The 19,025-nt window shown below is 40.0% G+C and overlaps 1 protein-coding gene across 1 annotated transcript in view; it reads right to left on the bottom strand.

Moving 5' to 3' along the window:
- LOC122550249 (polycystic kidney disease protein 1-like 1) overlaps positions 1–19,025 on the bottom strand; it is a 291,308-nt gene that overhangs the window by 177,886 nt on the left and 94,397 nt on the right. The window contains exons 12-14 of the mRNA XM_043691004.1: positions 8,454–8,571; positions 3,354–3,910; positions 2,082–2,446 (exon numbers count right to left, since the gene is read on the bottom strand). Of these exons, the coding sequence (XP_043546939.1) occupies positions 2,082–2,446; positions 3,354–3,910; positions 8,454–8,571 (1,040 nt within the window). The remainder of the gene's footprint in view (positions 1–2,081; positions 2,447–3,353; positions 3,911–8,453; positions 8,572–19,025) is intronic.

Below are 19,025 nucleotides of genomic sequence, written 5' to 3'. Positions count from 1 at the left end.
TCTCCACCCCCGAAGCTCACAGCCTGATTCCTGATGAAGGACTTTTGCCAGAAATGTCGATTCTCCTGCTCCTTGGATGCTGCCTGACCTGCTGTGTTTTTCCAGCACCACATTCTTGGCCTAGAAGGCACTGCCAGGACCAGTAGTAAAAGCAGCTGTGATAGCAATATCTCTAAAGTCAAATGAAAACTTGACTTCCTCAGAAAAGGTATGAACACTAAAGCCCAAGATTTGAGTGGCATAGCTACCATCTGGCTGTAGCAGAAGCTTTGCACTGTTGGTATTAAAGGGGAATAATGCCCGTAAACCCACAATGGGAGTTTCAGAGACATTTAGACAGACACATGAACAGGCAGAGAACAGAGGGAGACGGACCATGTACAGGCAGATGTGATCAGTTTAGAATGACATCATGGTCAGTGCAGACATGGCAAGCCAAAGGACCTGTTCCTGTGCTGTGCTGTTCTTTGCATATATGATAGTCACTGATAAATCCAATAATGAAATCAGAAGGAAATCTCTGCATGAAGAGTGGTGAGAATGTGGAACTTGCTAAACACAAGACAGAACTAAACCCCACTAATAATGAAGAACAGTTCTCCTCAGATTCCATGGGAAAAATAACAGCTTTCACACTCCAAATTTATCTCAAACTACTATGGAATCTGTTAACTACATGGTTCCATTACGATATAGGAAATGCAGAAGCCTATTTGCACACCATGAAGTCTCAAATACAGCAGTGACATTGAGTCAATAAACAATTTTAGTGAGGTTGATGGAGAGAGAAATGCAGCCAGAATATCAGAAGAAATACCCTGCTCTTCTTAACAGAAGTAAGGTGGATTCTTGACTTTTTTAGTCACTCGTGTGACAAGGATGGTACTGACTGGTCAGCATTTATTGCCTTTCCCTAGTTACCCTCGAGAAGGGCAATTTATCATCTTAATCAAAAAGTGGCACCTTTGGCTGAAATGTCTGGAGTGGGGCATGACCCAAAAGCTTTTTGATTACAATGTTAAAACCAAGTCCAACCAAGTAGTGGTGATGTTTGCACTCCACATAAGCAATAGGCCTAACTCTTAAGCACCCTTTCTAGCCTGTATCACTTAATGTCCACTTTATTCAACACACCTTCTAACCTATTTTAATACAGCTGTTGAACAGAGTTTCCCACTTGTCACTTAAATGAGTGTCTCGTCATACACTTATTTCTGTGACAAGGTTGCAAAACACATCAATTGGAAGCAGTTTCTGATTTGAAAGCTAAAATATTTGGATATTCAGGTATCAAGCTACACCTGATTACTCTTTTTTTTTGGTGAATAAATTGTTTTGTAATGTCAAATTAAAACAATATATTTGAACTATTAGTATTCTACTTAATGCTCTGAAAAGAAGATTGTATGAAAGGCATTTCTTTTAATTTAAATTGTCCTTAATTGCTCCAGACTGAATATGTGAGTAGTTATGACAGTAATCACATTTAAAATGTTAAAGATTTCAGTTTTTTGCAGGCAGATTGCATTCATATATTTTTCTTATTTCCTATTTGGTCTCCTGTTGACCTGCACAGATGTGAGAGATGACACCTTCTAGACTTCTGTCATGCAGGATGTGAGATACCCCGAACCAATAACTTCCCTTTCCAATTAAAATCCTCTCATTAATGAGTTGCCTGGCAGATCCAAATGTCAAATTACAAAGTATTGCAGGATTGAACACTCTTCGAATCAATGTGGACAGACTGTGCCATTGGAATGCTACTTAACAGAAGATTGATTGAAGCTGTGAAATTATATGGAATACAGAGGAATTTGATTATCTGGCATTCGATTATTCGAGTACTGGATTATCCAGCAAGGTTGCAAGGTCCCGATGCTTGGCCAAACTATGCTATCCAGCATTGGATTATCCAGAATTCAATCAACCGAATGAAATACTCTCTGCCCTTGTCCTTCGGATAATCGAGGCTCCTCTGTAATCTTTGGAGGTGGTGGATATTAATCACTCAGGACAGAACAACTCATTATAATGGCATCTGTTGTGAGGGAATCAAGAGAAACAATCTGCTCACCAACCTTTGGTAAACTTGTGTCGTCCAGAAGCAAATGTACCGTCAAAGCTACTCTGCATTCCACTGACAATAAGTAGCGGTGAGCCATCTCCAAAGTCAAATGAAAACTTGACTTCCTCAGAAAAGGTATGAACACTAAAGCCCAAGATTTGAGTGGCATAGCTATCATCTAGCTGTAGCAGAAGCTTTGCACTGTTGGTATTAAAGGGGAATAATGCCTGTAAACCCACAATGGGAGTTCTTACTTTTACAACACCTGGAAGCAATCGACTGAAAGGACTGCTGTATAGTGGGCTGGAAATTATTACTTTAACATAGTAATTGCCTCCTGCATGTGCTTGGTAATTAATCATGCTAACAAGATTGCACCTGTGAGAAAAAAAGAAACATTTTTAGTACAAGGACCAACATCATTAACTTGTGCAACAATCATCAGTTAACTGAAGACTACAAAATGTATTCCATTTACTTTTTGTATGCAATATAATTTCTGAAAGTGTACCTACAATTTCACCTCTCGAAAAATTAGCTCACAAGGTTTGAGTTCCATTTGCAACCCAGACTGTGGAAAATTGTCACCATTTTTGCATCAAAAGATAGGAGGGGTGAAGAAACTTGTTATCTAACTGAATGAGCTTAATTTTGATTCTTTAAACTGACTAATAGTACAACAAATAGTACAAAACTATGCATTGAATTTATTAAAATCCATACACAAAGATATACTGTTTTCAAAACACAATGAGCTCATCTGTATCACTTACATTCTGGCTTATGAGTGAGCCAAACAAATTCATTGCTTGCTGCTCCATTACACTGAAATAAAGACAAACCTTTATAATACTAGGCATGCAGGCTCAGAATAAACAGACATGACCATAAATTAACAAATCATCAGTCTTCACATGAACATTATTCTGATATTTTAGATCTGGCAAATATTAATTCCTGTCAGTTTGTAATTGGGATAACTTTTTACAAAGGAGTTCAACAAACAAATAGATATAGAAAGCAGGATATAGCTTTTCACAAATTATATTGTGGAATATTAGAGCAGTATCATGACTTACGAATTTTACAAAGTTTCATCATTACCAGTATTTTGAATAAAATGTTAAGATTTCAAACTTATATGGATTACCCTGAATCTGAAAACTCAACTGAAGGTTAGTTGTAACCAGCATACAGTTGTACATTATATCATCTCAAATAATTATATATATTTAAAGAAATAAAAGTAGCCTGTACATTAATGTGTATATCAGTGTATACTTACTCTTGAGTAAAAATAAATGGGTTGGAGTGAGGTACTGAAATGATCCACTGAAAGGTAACTTCTGTACCAGTTTGTACTGATGCTGTTGCATTAATGTAGTCTTTGAACTTGATCACTCTTGGTGAATTCAGAATTAAATTAAGACCAGTAATAGGCTCCTCAACAACAGCAATGGCTGTTGATACAACAGTACTTACGTTATTGGAAGCAGTAGCACTCAAATGGTATTGACCAACAGCAGCATACTTATGATAAAAAGCAAAATTCAAGCAACGAAGAGAAATTTCCAAGCAGCCAGTTCGAGAATCAAGGTAATGTGGTTCAAAAAGGTCATTTGTTTCATCCCCGTAGTCTATTGCAATGATATAGTCTTGTTTAGGCTTTATATTAAGTACGATGTTACTGACTTTGTTCAGTGCTACTCGAGCCACAGTAATAGTAGTACTCATTATAGGATACTGAGCAACTGTTGTCATGCTGGCTCTGGCACAGCTCACTTCATTCTGTGCAACAACCTCAATACTTATTAAACCAGTTGAGTTAATCGCCATAATCAACTGAAAGGAAAGAATTAACATGCTGGTTAGAGTTTCATACATATTTATATTTTCTAACTGCGGACCATAGCTGCAAAAGAAATGAGAAAATACGTTTTCTTTATCATTTCCAATGAATAATGCAAATTCAAAATGTTATTAAATCAAAGGATGTCAAAGCTTAAGAAATTGTGGAGTATTTATAATTAGAGCATTTGTCTTTGGCAATTTAACAAAATAGTTGATAGGAGAAAGCTGATATCTGCTCACTTCCCTGCAACGTTACGGAAATCTGACATTTTGACTTTGAAAGACTTTGAACAGCAAATCAAGCAATGATATCCACAAAGCAATTACATTGATTAAAAGGGGTCAAACATTTTGATTCTTGAATTGTGAACAAGAGCTATTAGTTGATAGTTAAGTGTGTTACAATGCCAACAACTAATGAGACTTACTGAAAACTGCGACGAGTTCATCAAGAACACTTTTCAGACACTTGGGAAGCAAAATTTAAACTCATGGAATAGGTCAATAAAAGGATAATCTATGCAATGAAGGTGATTCTCTACAGTAAAATTTCTAACATTGTGAATGTGTGTGATTCAATGTCTAAAAGCTTCAATACTCCAATTTTTAAAACGTTTAAAATACTCAAGTGAAAATTGAAAAATTTAAGGTGGCAGTGAACAATTTTTACTGGGAATTAAATATTTTACTTCCCAAGAAATGTTTTATATCAAATTTAGTATGTTCAAAATGTTGTTCTGCTTCAATGACCAAAATATTTATTATAAGTGCAAACATCCTATGTGGGAAGTGCTAACGACAACCAAAATACATTTTGTATAAAATAAAATTAAAAAAAAGCACCAAAGGCTGTGTTCAAGAATTTGGACTGAAAGATTGCCCTTCCTAATTTTTATTTGTTCATGGGATGTGAGTATCACCAGCTACACTGGCTTTTATTGCCCATTCCTGATATTTGTTGTAATCATTCCCTTTGTACAAGCTTAAATGGAATTAGGACAAAAATGATTTTTTAAAAAATCACAGCTTGTTAAGAGCTAAAGTTCAGAAGAAAAACCTCAAGAATTACTTTGTTTAACTGTGTATGTTCAACAGACCTAGCAACTAATGCTGAGCAGAGGCAAATTTTAGATCTTAACATCGCACTAACTGATTTAGGTCGATGAGTGTGAACAGGAGTCAAAGTCACTCTTTGGTGCTTCTGGTAGCATTACTAAATGTGCAACCAACAAATCAGTTTGATTCAAGAGCCAGGACCCAGCTTCTGCAGCTAACACAACCCAACACAACTCCTATCACCATCCCAACCCTGGCTCATTTATATGCTTCATCCCAAATAGGCTTAGCCCAATCTAACTCCTTATGGCAACCCTGACCTGACCCAGTATAACACCTTCAGACACATGGTGTGTTTGGAGAGACGAAAATTATTCTCAGTAGAGAGAGAAAGGCAAAAGAAGACCCTATGGAGACATTTAAAATATGAAGGGTCTAGTAGAGGGAAAGTATTTCCTCTTGCAAATGAGTTGGCAATCAAATGTCACAGACTTAAAATAATTGTGGAAAAACCTATAAGGTCAATAAGGTGAAAGGATATCATCTGGAAGACAGTCCGAATCTAAATGCACCATGTGAGAGGTAGATGCCAATCAAATCACAAAACGCTGGAAGTGCTTTTCTCAGATTATGGTAATAGCTGGAAATAAATGGAATGACCCTTTCAAAAGACGGCCCAGGCACAATAGCTTGAATGTCTTCCACTCAACCCAAAATATTCTGAGCTCCAACAGCAACCAATAGTTTAAAATGAAGGAAGCAACAGCTAATAGGCCATCCACTGTTAGCAGAGTAATTAAAATATGAAATGAAATGATGCCTTCTGTTAAACTACAAATGATAATTCATCAAATCTCACATGGATTTTTTTTTCTAAGTCCACATCTTGGAAAAAGAACTCTGCGCCAACACAGGCAAACAATCTCTTTGCTAATCAAGGAGAACAATAACCTGCTTGTTGCCTTTGGTGGGTCAGAGATGTCTAAAGCAAATAATACATTTGCACTTTTTAAATATGCTTTTGTTATAGGATAGGATTCATTTTTAAATGCATTCTTTGCATAAATAGGAAAACATAGTCTATTGATTTGACCTTGAAATAATTTATTAATGCAATAAACATGGAATTTTCTTTTAAAAAGAGATCATTATTTTCTCGGTAGTTTTATTTTAGCCCAAATCAAAGGGACAAATCCAGCTCAGAATTTTACATAGTATCAAATACTTCTCTATTTCTGAATGTTGCTACACAACATTAGAATGCTGGGAAAGTTTTTTCAGCTCTTGTAATAAAATTTGAACTTCATGAACATCTCTGTTGAGAAAATCTTTCAGACAATAACAAGAATTATTGATTGAATGTGAACGGTGAAATTTCAACTTAAAATACAACAAACCATTTAGCAGAAGAAATTGCATCATATATCCCTGGTGCAGAGAGTTGGACTTATTAAGAAGCATGCAATTTTTACCTGTTAGCAAGTTTTGAGAAGATTTGTAACTCAGGTTGAGATTCTGGATGTAGGTTTGCTCACTGAGCTGGGAGGTTCATTTTCAGACGTTTCATAACCATACTAGGTAATGTTTTCATTGAGCCTCCGGATGAAGCACTGGTGGTGTAGCCCGCTTTCTATTTATGTGTTTGGGTTTCATTGGGTTGGTGATGTCATTTCCTGTGGTGACATCATTTCCCATGGTGATACCATTTCCTGTTCTTTTTCTACCATACTAGGTAATGTCTTCATTGAGCCTCCGGATGAAGCACTGGTGGTGTAGCCGGCTTTCTATTTATGTGTTTGGGTTTCATTGGGTTGGTGATGTCATTTCCTGTGGTGACATCATTTCCCATGGTGATACCATTTCCTGTTCTTTTTCTCAGGGGGTGGTAAATGGGATCCAAGTCAATGTGTTTATTGATAAGAGTTCTGGCTGGAATGCCATGCTTCTAGGAATTCTCGTTTGTGTGTCTGTTTGGCTTGTCCTCGAACAGATGTGTTGTCCCAGTTGAAGTGGTGCCCTTCCTCATCTGTGTGTAAGGATACTAGTGAGAGTGGATCATGTCTTGTGTTGTGTCTGTTTGTGTTGCTTTCTTGTAGACACTGGTTTGAAGTTCCCCATTGGCTGTTCGCTGTACTGTGATATCTAGGAATGGCAGTTTGTTGTTGTTTTTCTCCTCTTAAGTGAATTTTATGCCAATAAGGATTTTATTGATAGTCTTGGAGGTTTCCTTTAATTTGTTTCATTACAACATATACGGATCAAATATTGAACTACAGAAGCAATCATCCCAACACCCACAATAACTGAAGTAGTCAGCCAAACACCCACAAATGAAGCTGCATTAGAACATTATTTCAATGAGCCACCACACACTGCAACACAGGAACTACGAAGAGCAGAGGAAAATCACCTATACCATGCATTCAAAAAGAACGGGTTCCCAATGAACAAAGTCTGCTGATTTCTCAGCAACAAACCCAAACAAGCAGACAAAACACGTCCAGAAACCCTAGCCACTCTCCCCCACATCAAAGTCATCTTGAAAATGACTGCCAAACTACTCAGACCCTTTGGCATCATGGTAGCCCACAAACCCACCAACACACTAAAACAGCAACTAATGAACTTGAAAGACCCTATACAGACAAGAAGCAAAACTAATGTCATCTACAAAATACTTTGCAAGAACTATATAAACACTACATTGGACAAACAGGCAGAGAACTAGCCACTCGGACACATGAATATCAACTAGCCACAAAAAGACATGACCCACTTTCACTAGTATCCTTACATATGGATGAGAAAGGACACCACTTCAACTGGGACAATAATCCATTCGAAGACAAGCTAAACAGACACGCATGAGAATTCCTAGAAGCATGCCATTCCGACCGGACCTCTACCAACAAACACATTGACTTGGATCTCATTTACCATCAACTGAGAAAAAGAACAGGGAGTGACATCACCATGGGAAATGACATCACCAACCCACGGAAACCCAAACACATAAATAGAAAGCAGGCTACACCAGCAGTGCTTCATCCGGAGGCTCACTGAAGATGGTACCTTAATGTCTGAAAATGAACCTTCCAGCTCAGTGAGCAAACCCACATCCAGAAATTTTTTTCTGTGTTTCGGAGTTTCATTTTCTATCTGTTACTTTTGCCCTCTTTGGTCTTTTCAAACCTGCATCGACTGAAGTTGAATAGTTGAATGACAAACTGCAGAGACATCATCCACAACTCTTTTTGAATTTATTAGGATGTACATGAGAGGGCAAGGACATATGAAGGCTGGTTACTTTCCAATTTGCTGATACTGCATTATGAAGAATAACCTTCTCAACTTGATATCTGACTGTGCAATAAGGTCAGGAACTCAATGACATGGAGATGATCCCTCTACACATTGATCCTTCAAAATGCTTGACCAACATATCATCCATACACTTTGTATCTGTATTTCATCATACCTGGTTTGGACCTACAAGAGTGTGGTTCATTATGCCATCTGAGTACAACCACAGAAAGATATAATTTGATCCACTCCCAAGCCTCGCTTTCCATTTTGCCATGGTAGTTTGAAGTGGACTACAGGAAAACATATGGAAATAAATGAATACCAAACATATCAAAATTGTAACCTGATACTATGTTAAAAGCAATGCTGGCAAGGGAATTGAGAGTGTATATATATCACAGACTGTAGCAATTCATGAAGGGAGCTTATCATTAGTCAAGGGCCAATAAAGTTTTGCAGTAAATTATGGTTTATAAATTATAAATTATTAACATCAAGGTTGAAGGGATGAGCGATGTTACACTGAAGTAACTTTTTAAAACATTTAGCCTTGAAAATAAACATGACTCAACTATCGAAGTGTCTTTTCTGCAAAAATTCAAAATGATCATGGAACGACTACATTTCACAACAACCTAATTTTACAGAGCAGGTTCAAGAATCTATGGGACAATCTTTTGCAGCTATTTGAGGATAAGAGATCATCCTTTGAAAGAAGCAGTTATGAGTTTATTAACTTATCATCAACACCAAACTAATTTTGAAAATCAAATCCAAATTTGTTCCAGAAAACATTCTAGAAAATTATTTCTCCCACTTTCAGAGCACTGATAAGTTTCCCTTTGTCCCACCGAAAAGTCTTAACAATCTGGAGGTTACTTCAGCCATCTCCAGCATATCTTTGCCTCCCCTCCCATTCAGCATTCCAAAGAAACAACTTCTGTTAGACTCATCCATCACCTTTACTGCCTGCTGCCTTTCCTCGGCACCTTTCCATTCCTTCATGAAAAAAAACATCTACCCATTAATTTTTTTCCTCCCACACCACAATACAGGATCTGTAGTCCATAAAAAGCAACAGTTTACATATACCTCAGTCAATTTGGTGGATTTATTCATAGCTCATGATATTGTAAATGTTACATCAGGGAAATCAAGTGGAGATTTTGCAATAACATTTCTCAGTGCCTGCATTCTGCCTATAAGTGCATCCCTTAGCTGACTGTCGTTTGGTCATGAAATTCACTGAATAAGATGGTAGGAGCTGCAGCAGCTTCTGACCTGCCACTTTCTCAAGAGGTTTACTCTGCTTGCTGCACCAACTTATTTTTCGATAGCCATATTACAGTGATATTCCAACAACTGGTTTTGCAATGACAGTGGTCGTTTCCAATACGGTACAAAAGTTCTCATTCCTGTGCAGGTCAGTTGCATTTGAGTCATGTTTAAAAAATCTGTCCATCTTCACTATATTTATGATTATTACAGCAATTCCTTTTTGTGGAATCAATATCTGCTTCAATTTCCATTAAATCCAACTTGAAGAAGGTAGTCAATGGAGCGCATAACACAGTCACACTCTGTTAGCTCAATGTAACTAAAATTACACAGATCTTCCTTTTGGCAATCCCCCACCAGACTGATTATCTAAGTTTCCATCTCGGTGGCCTGAGGAGGTTTCAATCCACATCCAACAGCTGTGACAAATTCCACCACAACATCTGAGACAATTCCCAACATTCTAAAACATACAATAACACTCCGACAAAGAAAGATCAATTTGTCCTGTCTCCCAAGATTAACAGAATGGTGAAGATGTTTTAGTACCAAAAATATAATATCAAAAATGTTATGGCCCGCATCCTCACCAATAATTAGTTCATCTTTGGACCATGCTATATTTGTGCTCCAAAGTTCAGTGAAAATCATCCATTACTATTGAGTTATGTTGCTTAGAATCAGACAAGCCAGGATATAAACATTATGCTCCTCCCATCTTCAAGCTTGCAAGTAAATAAATTAGCTTCCTTGCATTTGAGAGATGAGCTTGTTCTAGCCCATAACTTAGCCCAGTTGAAGATATGGCTTCTGTTGTTGGCAAGTATTTATGTTGTACTCAAAGCGCTGGCATATACCATATCTTTGGAGGTCTCTCAATTTGGATTTGTGCTAACTGATTTTCCAAACTAAAATAATCCCAGTCAATCTTCCCAAAATCAGCAAATAACTCATCCAATTCAATTTTTGACAACTGACTCAGTGTCATTCTATAACCAAATTGTGATAACAGAATTTGTGAAATCAATCATGCAGCACAAATTCCGTAATAATACATCTCAGGCATCTGTCAACAGACAGCGTCAAATAGAAAGCACTATTGCTTTTAAATATAAAAGTTGCAATTTTAACAAGTGGGGAGATTTGAATGCCACAACAGTTTGACAGTTCCAATGAGCTTATACACTTTTAGACACATTCATATCTCCTTTGAACAATTTCAAAAAATGGACCTCTCCAAAAGAGTAACTCACCTCTTTTAAATGGCATGCTACCTAGCCAAAGAACTCCAACATTATTGGGGAACCTCAACAGCAAAAACTGGATTTGTTTGAAGGCAGTGATATTTTTGAATGTGCAGCTGCCTCTAGGAAACACAAAAACCATCCTGGTGGTAGAAGCAGGTGCTGGCTTTGGGGCGCAGGACTTCTTGAACTGGTGCTCTTTGCCATACAGGCAACTCGCTCAGAGATATTTTCAATTTTTATCAAATTCCAGGCCATGAATGGTTTTTGGGGGTTGCAAGTTTTTCTTTATTATTCATTCATGGGATATAGGAATTATTGACGAAGGCACCCATTCTTATTTCCCATCCTTAATTGCTCTGAAGACGTTGGCGATGAACTGCAGTTTTCAATCACTGCAATCCTTAGAATGTTGTGACATGTATTCTACTGTTAGTAAGGCAGTTCTGGAATATTGACCCAGAAAAGTGAAGAATGGTATTATTCTTGCAAGTCAAGATGGTGTATAGCTTGGATGGGAGCTTGCATGTGACAATATTCTATTGCATCCTAGGTTGTAAAGGTTACAGGACCAGAAGGTGTTCCAAAGGAACCTTTGTGAGTTACTGCATTTACAGCATGTTGTCGATGGTACACAATGCTGCAACTTGATGGTGAAGGGAGTGAATGTTGGAAATGTTGAATAGGATATCAATCAAACAGCTGCCTTGTCCCAGATGTTGTCAAACTTGAGTATTGCTATAGCTGCACTCAACCAGGCAAATGAAGTGTTCCTCAGTTCTGAGGAAGGGTCACAGAACCTGACATGTTAACTCTGATTTCTCTCCACAGATGCTGCCAGACCTGCTGGGTTTTTCCAGAATTTCTGTTTTTGCTTCTGATTTTCAGCATCCACAGGATTTTCAGTTTCTTTTTGAAGAGAACTCTATCACATTCCTGACTTGTTCCTTGTATATAGTGGATAGGCATTGGGAAGACAGGTTTTGATTTGCTCACTGAAGACTTCCTAACCTCTGAACTGCTCTTGTAACCACATTATTTGTTAGTATATGTAACTAACAACACGTCAGCTCAAGCCTGGATATTGTTTAGGTCTCACTGCATATGGACAGGTTACTTCAGTACTGTAGCTGTCACAACTAGTGATGAACATTGTGTAATCTTTAACAAACATTTCTACTTGGGACCTTACAATGGAGGGAAGATAAGTTATAAAGCAGCTGAAGATGGTTGGACCTAGGACATATTGCGAAGGAACTCCTGCAGTTATATGTTGTGTTGATATAACTGAACCTCACTCCCACGAAGAGAAACAACCTTATCACATCTACCCTGTCAAACACCCCTAAGGATCTTGTTCTTTCAATAAAATCCCCCTCATGCTTCTAAACTCCAAAAAGTATAGGCCTAACCTCCTCAACCTCCCCTCATAAAGAAAATTTCTCCATACTTCGAATCAATTAACGTTCTCTGGTCTGCCTCCAATGCCAGTACATCTTTCCTTCGATACAGAGACTAAAATTCATCACAGTATTCCAGCTGTGGTCTGACGAGTACCTTTTATAGTTTTAGCAAGATCTCCCTATTTTTATACTTCATTCCCTTTGAAATAAAGGCTAACATTCCATTTGCCTTCCCTATTACTCACTGAATACAGATGCTACTTTTTTGTGATTCATGAATTAGGACCCCCAAATCCCTATGTCTGCAGTTTATGCAGTTTTTCTACAATTATATAATATTCAGCTCTTTTATTATTCCTGCCGAAGTGCATATGCTCACATTTGTCCACAATACATTCCGTCTGCCAAGATTTTGCCGACTCACTTGATCTGTCTATATCTCTCTCCGCAGACTCCTTGAATCATTCTAGATTCTTGCCTTGTCACCTATTTTTGTGTTATCTGCAAACTTGGCAATAGGACATTTATTGCATCATTCAAATCATTAATATATAATGTTGTACATAATTGCAAGGTGTGTCCGAAATAAGAGTGATGAACTTAGAGCATGGATCAGTACTTGGGGCTACGATGTTGAGGCCATAACGGAGACGTAGGTTTCACAGGGGAAGGGATGGTTGCTTGATGTTCCAGGGTTTAAAACGTTTAAAAAGAACAGGGAGGATGGAAAAAGAGGAGGGGGTGTAGCATTGCTAATCAGAGAGTGCATCACAGCTACAGAAACGAAGGTTGTTGAGGAAGGTTTGTCTACTGAGTCAGTATGGGTGGGAACAGCAAGGGAACAGCCACCACATTGTGGGTTTTCTACAGACCACCTAATAGCAGGAGAGGGATTGAAGATCTCATAGGCGGGCAGATTCTGGAAAAATGCAAAAGTAGCAGGGTTGTTGTTATGGGTGATTTCAACTTTCCCAATATCGACTGGAACCTCGCAAGTGCAGATGGTTTGGATGGAGCCGTTTTTGTCAGGTGTGTTCAGGAGGGTTTCCTTACTCAGTATGTAGACAGGCCAATGAAGGGAGAGACCATTTTGGATTTGGTGCTCAGCAACGAGCCAGGACAGGTGTCAGATCTCGCGATGGGAGAGCATTTTGGTGAAAGTGATCACAACTGCCTCACATTTAGCATAGCCTTGGAGAGTGAAAAGAGCAGTTACCGAGGGAAGGTATTTAATTGGGGAAAAGGAAATTATGACGCAGTCAGACAGGAGTTGGGAAGTACAGACTGTGAGCAATTGTTCCACAGAAAGGGCACATGTGGAGACTATTTAAGGAGCAGTTGTTGCGAGTGATGCACAAATTTGTTCCTCTGAGACAGATAAGGGGGTAAGATTGAGGAACCTTGGATGACAAGAACAGAGGAACTTCTCGTCAAAAGGAAGAAGGCAGCTTACGTAAGGTGGAGGAAGCAAGGATCTAGCACAGCTTTAGAGAATTACGGGCTTACTAGAAAGGAGCTCAGAAATGGACTGAGGACAGCCAGGATGGGGCACGAAAAAGGCTTGGCAAGAAGGATTAGGGAGAACCCAAAGGCATTTTACTCATACGTGAGGAATAAGAGAATGATCAGGGAGAAGGTAGGGCCGATCAGGGATAGCGGAGGGAACTTGTGCATGGAGTTTGAGCAGATAGGCGAAGCCTTAAATGAGTTTTTTGCTTCAGTTTTCACTAAGGAAAAGGAATTTGTTGTAAATGAAAACTTAGAGGAACTGGGATCAGTCTTGACCAGCTCAAGATTGATGAAGTTGATGTGTTAGAAATTTTGGAAAACATTAAGATTGATCAGTCCCCTGGGCCAGGCCAGATTTATCCTAGGCTGCTCCGAGGAAAGCGAGAAAGGAGGTTGCTAAGCCACTGACGAGGATATTTGCCTCCTCACTCTCCACAGGACTCATACCGGAGGATCGGAAGGAAGCGAATGTTGTTCCTCTTTTCAAGTAGGGTAATAGGGAAATCGCTGGCAATTACAGACCAGTCAGTCTTACATCTGTGGTCAGCAATGTTTTGGAAAGAATTCTGAGGGATAGGATTTATGACTATTTGGCAAAGCATAGTGTGATTAAAGGCAGTCAGCATGGCTTTGTGAGGGGCAGGTCATGCCTCACAAATCTTATTGAGTTCTTTGAGGAGGTGTCAAGACAGGTTGACGACGGTCGAACAGTGGATGTGGCGTTATGGATTTTAGCAAGGCACTTGATAATGGTCGGCTCATTCATAACGTCAGGAAGTACGGGATACAGGGAGATTTGGCTATCTGGATTCAGAATTGGCTGGCTGACAGAAGGCAGAGAGTGGTTGTAGATGGAAAGTATTCTCCCTGGAGAACAGTGTTGAGTGGGGTCCTGCAGGGCTCTGTTCTTGGGCCTCTGCTCTGTGTAGTTTTTATAAATGACTTGGATGAGGAGGTTGAGGGGTGGGTTAGTAAATTTGCAGATGACACAAAGGTTGGAGGTGTTGTCGATAGTATAGAGGGCTACTGCAAGCTGCAGCGTGACATAGACAGGATGCAGAGCTGGGCTGAGAAATGACAGATGGAGTTCAACCTGGATAAATGCAAAATGATGCATTTTGGAAGATCGAACTCGAATGTTGAATATAGGATTAAGGACAGGATTCTTGACAGTGTGGAGGAACAGAGGAATCTTGGTGTGCAAGTACATAGATCCCTCAAAGTTGCCACCCAAGTGGATAGGGTTGTTAAGAAAGCATATGGTGTTTTGGCTTTCATTAACAGGGGGCTGAGTTTAAGAGCCGCGAGGTTTTGCTGCAACTCTACAAGTCCCTGGTAAGTCCACACTTGGAATATTGTGTCCAGTTCTGGTTGCCCTACTATAGGAAAGATACAGAGGCTTTGGAGAGGGTGCAAAGAAGGTCTACCTGGATGCTGCCTGGACTGGAGAGCTTGCCTTATGAGGAAAGGTTGAATAAGCTCGGACTTTTCTCTCTGGAGAGAAGAAGGAAGAGAGGAGACCTGATCGAGGTATACAAAATAATGAGAGGAATAGATAGAGTCAATAGCCAGAGACTTTTCCCCAGGGCAGGATTGACTGGTACGAGAAGTCATAGTTTGAAGATATTAGGAGGAATGAATAAAGGAGACGTCAGAGGTAGGTTCTTTATGCAGAGAGTTTAGATTAGATTAGATTAGATTACAGTGTGGAAACAGGCCCTTCGGCCCAACAAGTCCACACCGACCCGCCGAAGCGCAACCCACCCATACCCCTACATTTACCCCTTACCTAACACTACGGGCAATTTAGCATGGCCAATTCACCTGACCTGCACATCTTTGTACTGTGGGAGGAAACCGGAGCACCCGGAGGAAACCCACGCAGACACGGGGAGAATGTGCAAACTCCACACAGTCAGTCGCCTGAGGCGGGAAATGAACCCGGCGCTGTGAGGCAGCAGTGCTAACCACTGTGCCACCGTGCCGCCCACTAGTTGTGAATGCATGGAATGCGTTGCCAGCTGTGGTGGTGGAAGCAGAGTCATTGGGGACATTTAAGCGACTGCTGGACATGCACATGGACATGCACATGGATAGCAGTGAGTTGAGGGGTGCGTAGGTGAAGTTACTATATTTTACATTAGGATTAAATCTCAGCACAACATCGTGGGCCAAAGGGCCTGTTCTGTGCTGTACGTTTCTATGTTCTATGTTCTATAATTGAGGCCCAGCACTGTGGTATTCCACTAGTTATTGCTTGCTATTCTGAAAATGTCTCTTTTATCCCAACTGTCCTCTATTATTTCTTTATTAATTCTTTCCACGGGCTATTATACTACTCCCAACACCATGGGCTCATACATTAATAAGAAAATTAGAACATAGTAGGAGCAGGCCATTCGGTCTTTGAGCCTGCTCTGCCAGTCACTATGATCATACCTTATTGTCAAACTCAGTAACTAACTCCTGCTTTTCGCCCAATATCCTTTGATCCCTACAGCCCCAATTCTTCTTGAAGTATCTAATTCTTTCTTGAAATCAAGCAATGTTGTGGCCTTGACTGCTTTCTATGGGAGCAAATTCCACAGGCTAAGCACTCACTGGGTAGAGAAATTTTTGTTCATCTCATTCCTAAATAGTTCACCCCTTTTCCTCAGGATTTGCCTGTCATCGGGAACATCCTTCTGGCTTCCACCCTGTTTATCCCTCTTGAAGGTTTATAGGTTTCTATGAGATTCTCTCTGTTGCCCCCCACACCCGGCCACTTCATTCTTCTGAACTCCAGTCAATATAATCCCAACTGATTTAACCTGAAAGTGGAATCGCAGGTAGATAGGATAGGAAAAAATACATTTGGTATGCTTTCCTTTATTGGTCAGAGTATTGAGTACAGGAGTTTGGGAGGTCATGTTGCGGCTGTACAGGACATTGGTTAGGCCACTGTTGGAGTATTGCGGGCAATTCTGGTCTCGTTTCTATCGGAAAGATGTTATGAAACGTGAAAAGGTTCAGAAAAGATTTACAAGGATGTTGCCAGGGTTTGTGGATTTCAGCTACAGGGAGAGGTTGAATAGGCTGGGGCTGTTTTCCCTGGAGCATCGGAGGCTGAGGGGTGACCTTATGGAGGTTTATGAAATCATGTGGGGCATGGATTGGATAAATAGACAAAGTCTTTTCCCTGGGGTGGGGGAATCCAGGACTAGAGGTCATAGGTTTAGGGTGAGAGGGGAAAGATATAAAAGAGACCTACAGGGCGACGTTTTCACGCAGAGGGTGGTACGTGTATGGAATGAGCTGCCAGAGGAAGTGGTGGAGGCTGGTACAATTGCAACATTTAAAAGGCATTTGGATGGGTGTATGAATAGGATGGGTTTGGAGGGATATGGGCCGGGTGCTGGCAGGTGGGACTAGATTGGGTTGGGATATCTGGTCGGCATGGAAAGTTAGACTGGAGGGTGCTGTACATCTCTACGACTCTATGATTGACTCGTACATCAGTCCTGTCATCTCTGGAATCAGACTGGTAAACCTTCACTGCACTCCCGCTATAGCAAGTGCACCCTTTCTCAGATAAAAGAAAGCTGCACACAACATTCCAGCTGTTGTATCACCAAGGCCCTCTATAAGTGCAACAAGACATCCCTGCTCCTGTAGTTGAATCCTCTCGTGAGGAAGGCCAATGTACCATTTGCCTTCTTTACTGCCTCTTGCAGCTGCATGCTTACCATCAATGACTATTATACAAGAACTGCCAGGTTCTGTTGCACATTCTCCACTCTCAATTTATAGCCATTTATAATCTTCCTGCTTTTGCTCCCAAAGTGGATAACTTCAAATTTATCTACATTATATTGCATCTGCCAAGTATTCGCCCGCTCACTCAGCTTATCCAATCACACTGAAGTATCTCTGCAATCTCCTCACAGTTCACTCTCTCACCAAGCTTTGTGCTATCTGAAAATGCTGACATATTACATTTAATTGCCAAATCCACATTATTAACATATATTGTGAATAGCTGAGCTCCTAGCACTGATACCTCTGGTATCCTCACTAATCACTGCCTGCCATTAAGAAAAAGACCTGTTTATTCATCCTCCTTTTTTCCTGTCTGCCAACTAGTTTTCTATCTATTTCAATAAAATAACCTAATCTTATGGGCTGTAATTTTGCCCATTAGTTTATCATGTGGGATTTCATTCTGTAAGTCCAAATAAAGCACTGCCACTGGGGCTCCTTCAGCATCTCTGCGAGTTGCATCCTTACTGAATTCCAGTAGATTTATCAAGCAGATTTCCCTTCCTAAATTCATCCTGACTCTGTCTGATACTGACACTGTTTTCTAAGTGTCTAACTGTTAATTCTTCCTTAATCAACTCTAGCACTTTCCCCACTACTGACATCAGGCTAACTGGTCTGTAATTCCCATTTCCTTTCTGCTTCCCTTCTTAGAGGTGTTACATTAGCTGCACTCAAATCTGTCGGAAATGTTTCAGTGTAGAATCTTGCAAGATGACTAACAACTCTGGGGCCACTTCCTTATATATTCTGGGTTGTAAGTTATCAGGCCTTTGGATTTATCAGCCTTCAATCCCATCAATTTCCCTAATACCATTTCTCTACTTAAACTGATTTCCTTCAGTTCTTCCCTCTCACTAAACCCTGTATTCATCAACATTTCTGGTGTGTTTGTGTCCTCTTTTGTGAACACAGAACAAAAGCATGTGTTTAGCTGGTCACTAATTTATTTCTTCCCCATTATTAATTCCCCTGCTTCTGACTGTAAGAGACCTACATATGTCTTCACCAATCTTCTACTCTTCACATACCTGCAGAATCTTTTGCAATCACTTTTTATGTTCTCCGCAAGCTTACTGTTGTGCTCCATTTTCCCTTTTGTAATCAATCCCTTTATTCTCCTTTACTGAATTCTAAATTGCTCCCACTCAGATCTGTTGTTTTGTTCTGGCCAATTTGTGTGCTGCTTCCTTGGGACTACTACTTCTTGATTTTTTCGAGGAGAAAGTGAGGTCTGCAGATGCTGGAGATCAAAGTTGAAACTTTATTGCTGGAACAGCACAGCAGGTCAGGCAGCATCCAGGGAACAGGAGATTCGACGTTTCGGGCACAGGCCCTTCTTCAGGAATGAGCAGAGAGTGTTCAGCAGGAGAAGATAAAAGGTAGGGAGGAGGGACTTGGAGGAGGGGAGTTGGAAATGTGATAGGTGGAAAGAGGTCAAGGTGAGGGTGATAGGTCGGAGTAGGACGGAGGCGGAGAGGTCAAGAAGAAGACTGCAGAAGACTGCAAGAA

Source organism: Chiloscyllium plagiosum, chromosome 5 (assembly GCF_004010195.1).
Source record: "Chiloscyllium plagiosum isolate BGI_BamShark_2017 chromosome 5, ASM401019v2, whole genome shotgun sequence".
In the NCBI taxonomy this organism is placed as follows: domain Eukaryota; kingdom Metazoa; phylum Chordata; class Chondrichthyes; order Orectolobiformes; family Hemiscylliidae; genus Chiloscyllium; species Chiloscyllium plagiosum.
Note: the sequence above shows the minus strand (reverse complement) of the source record. Positions and strands in the feature narration are given on the sequence as shown.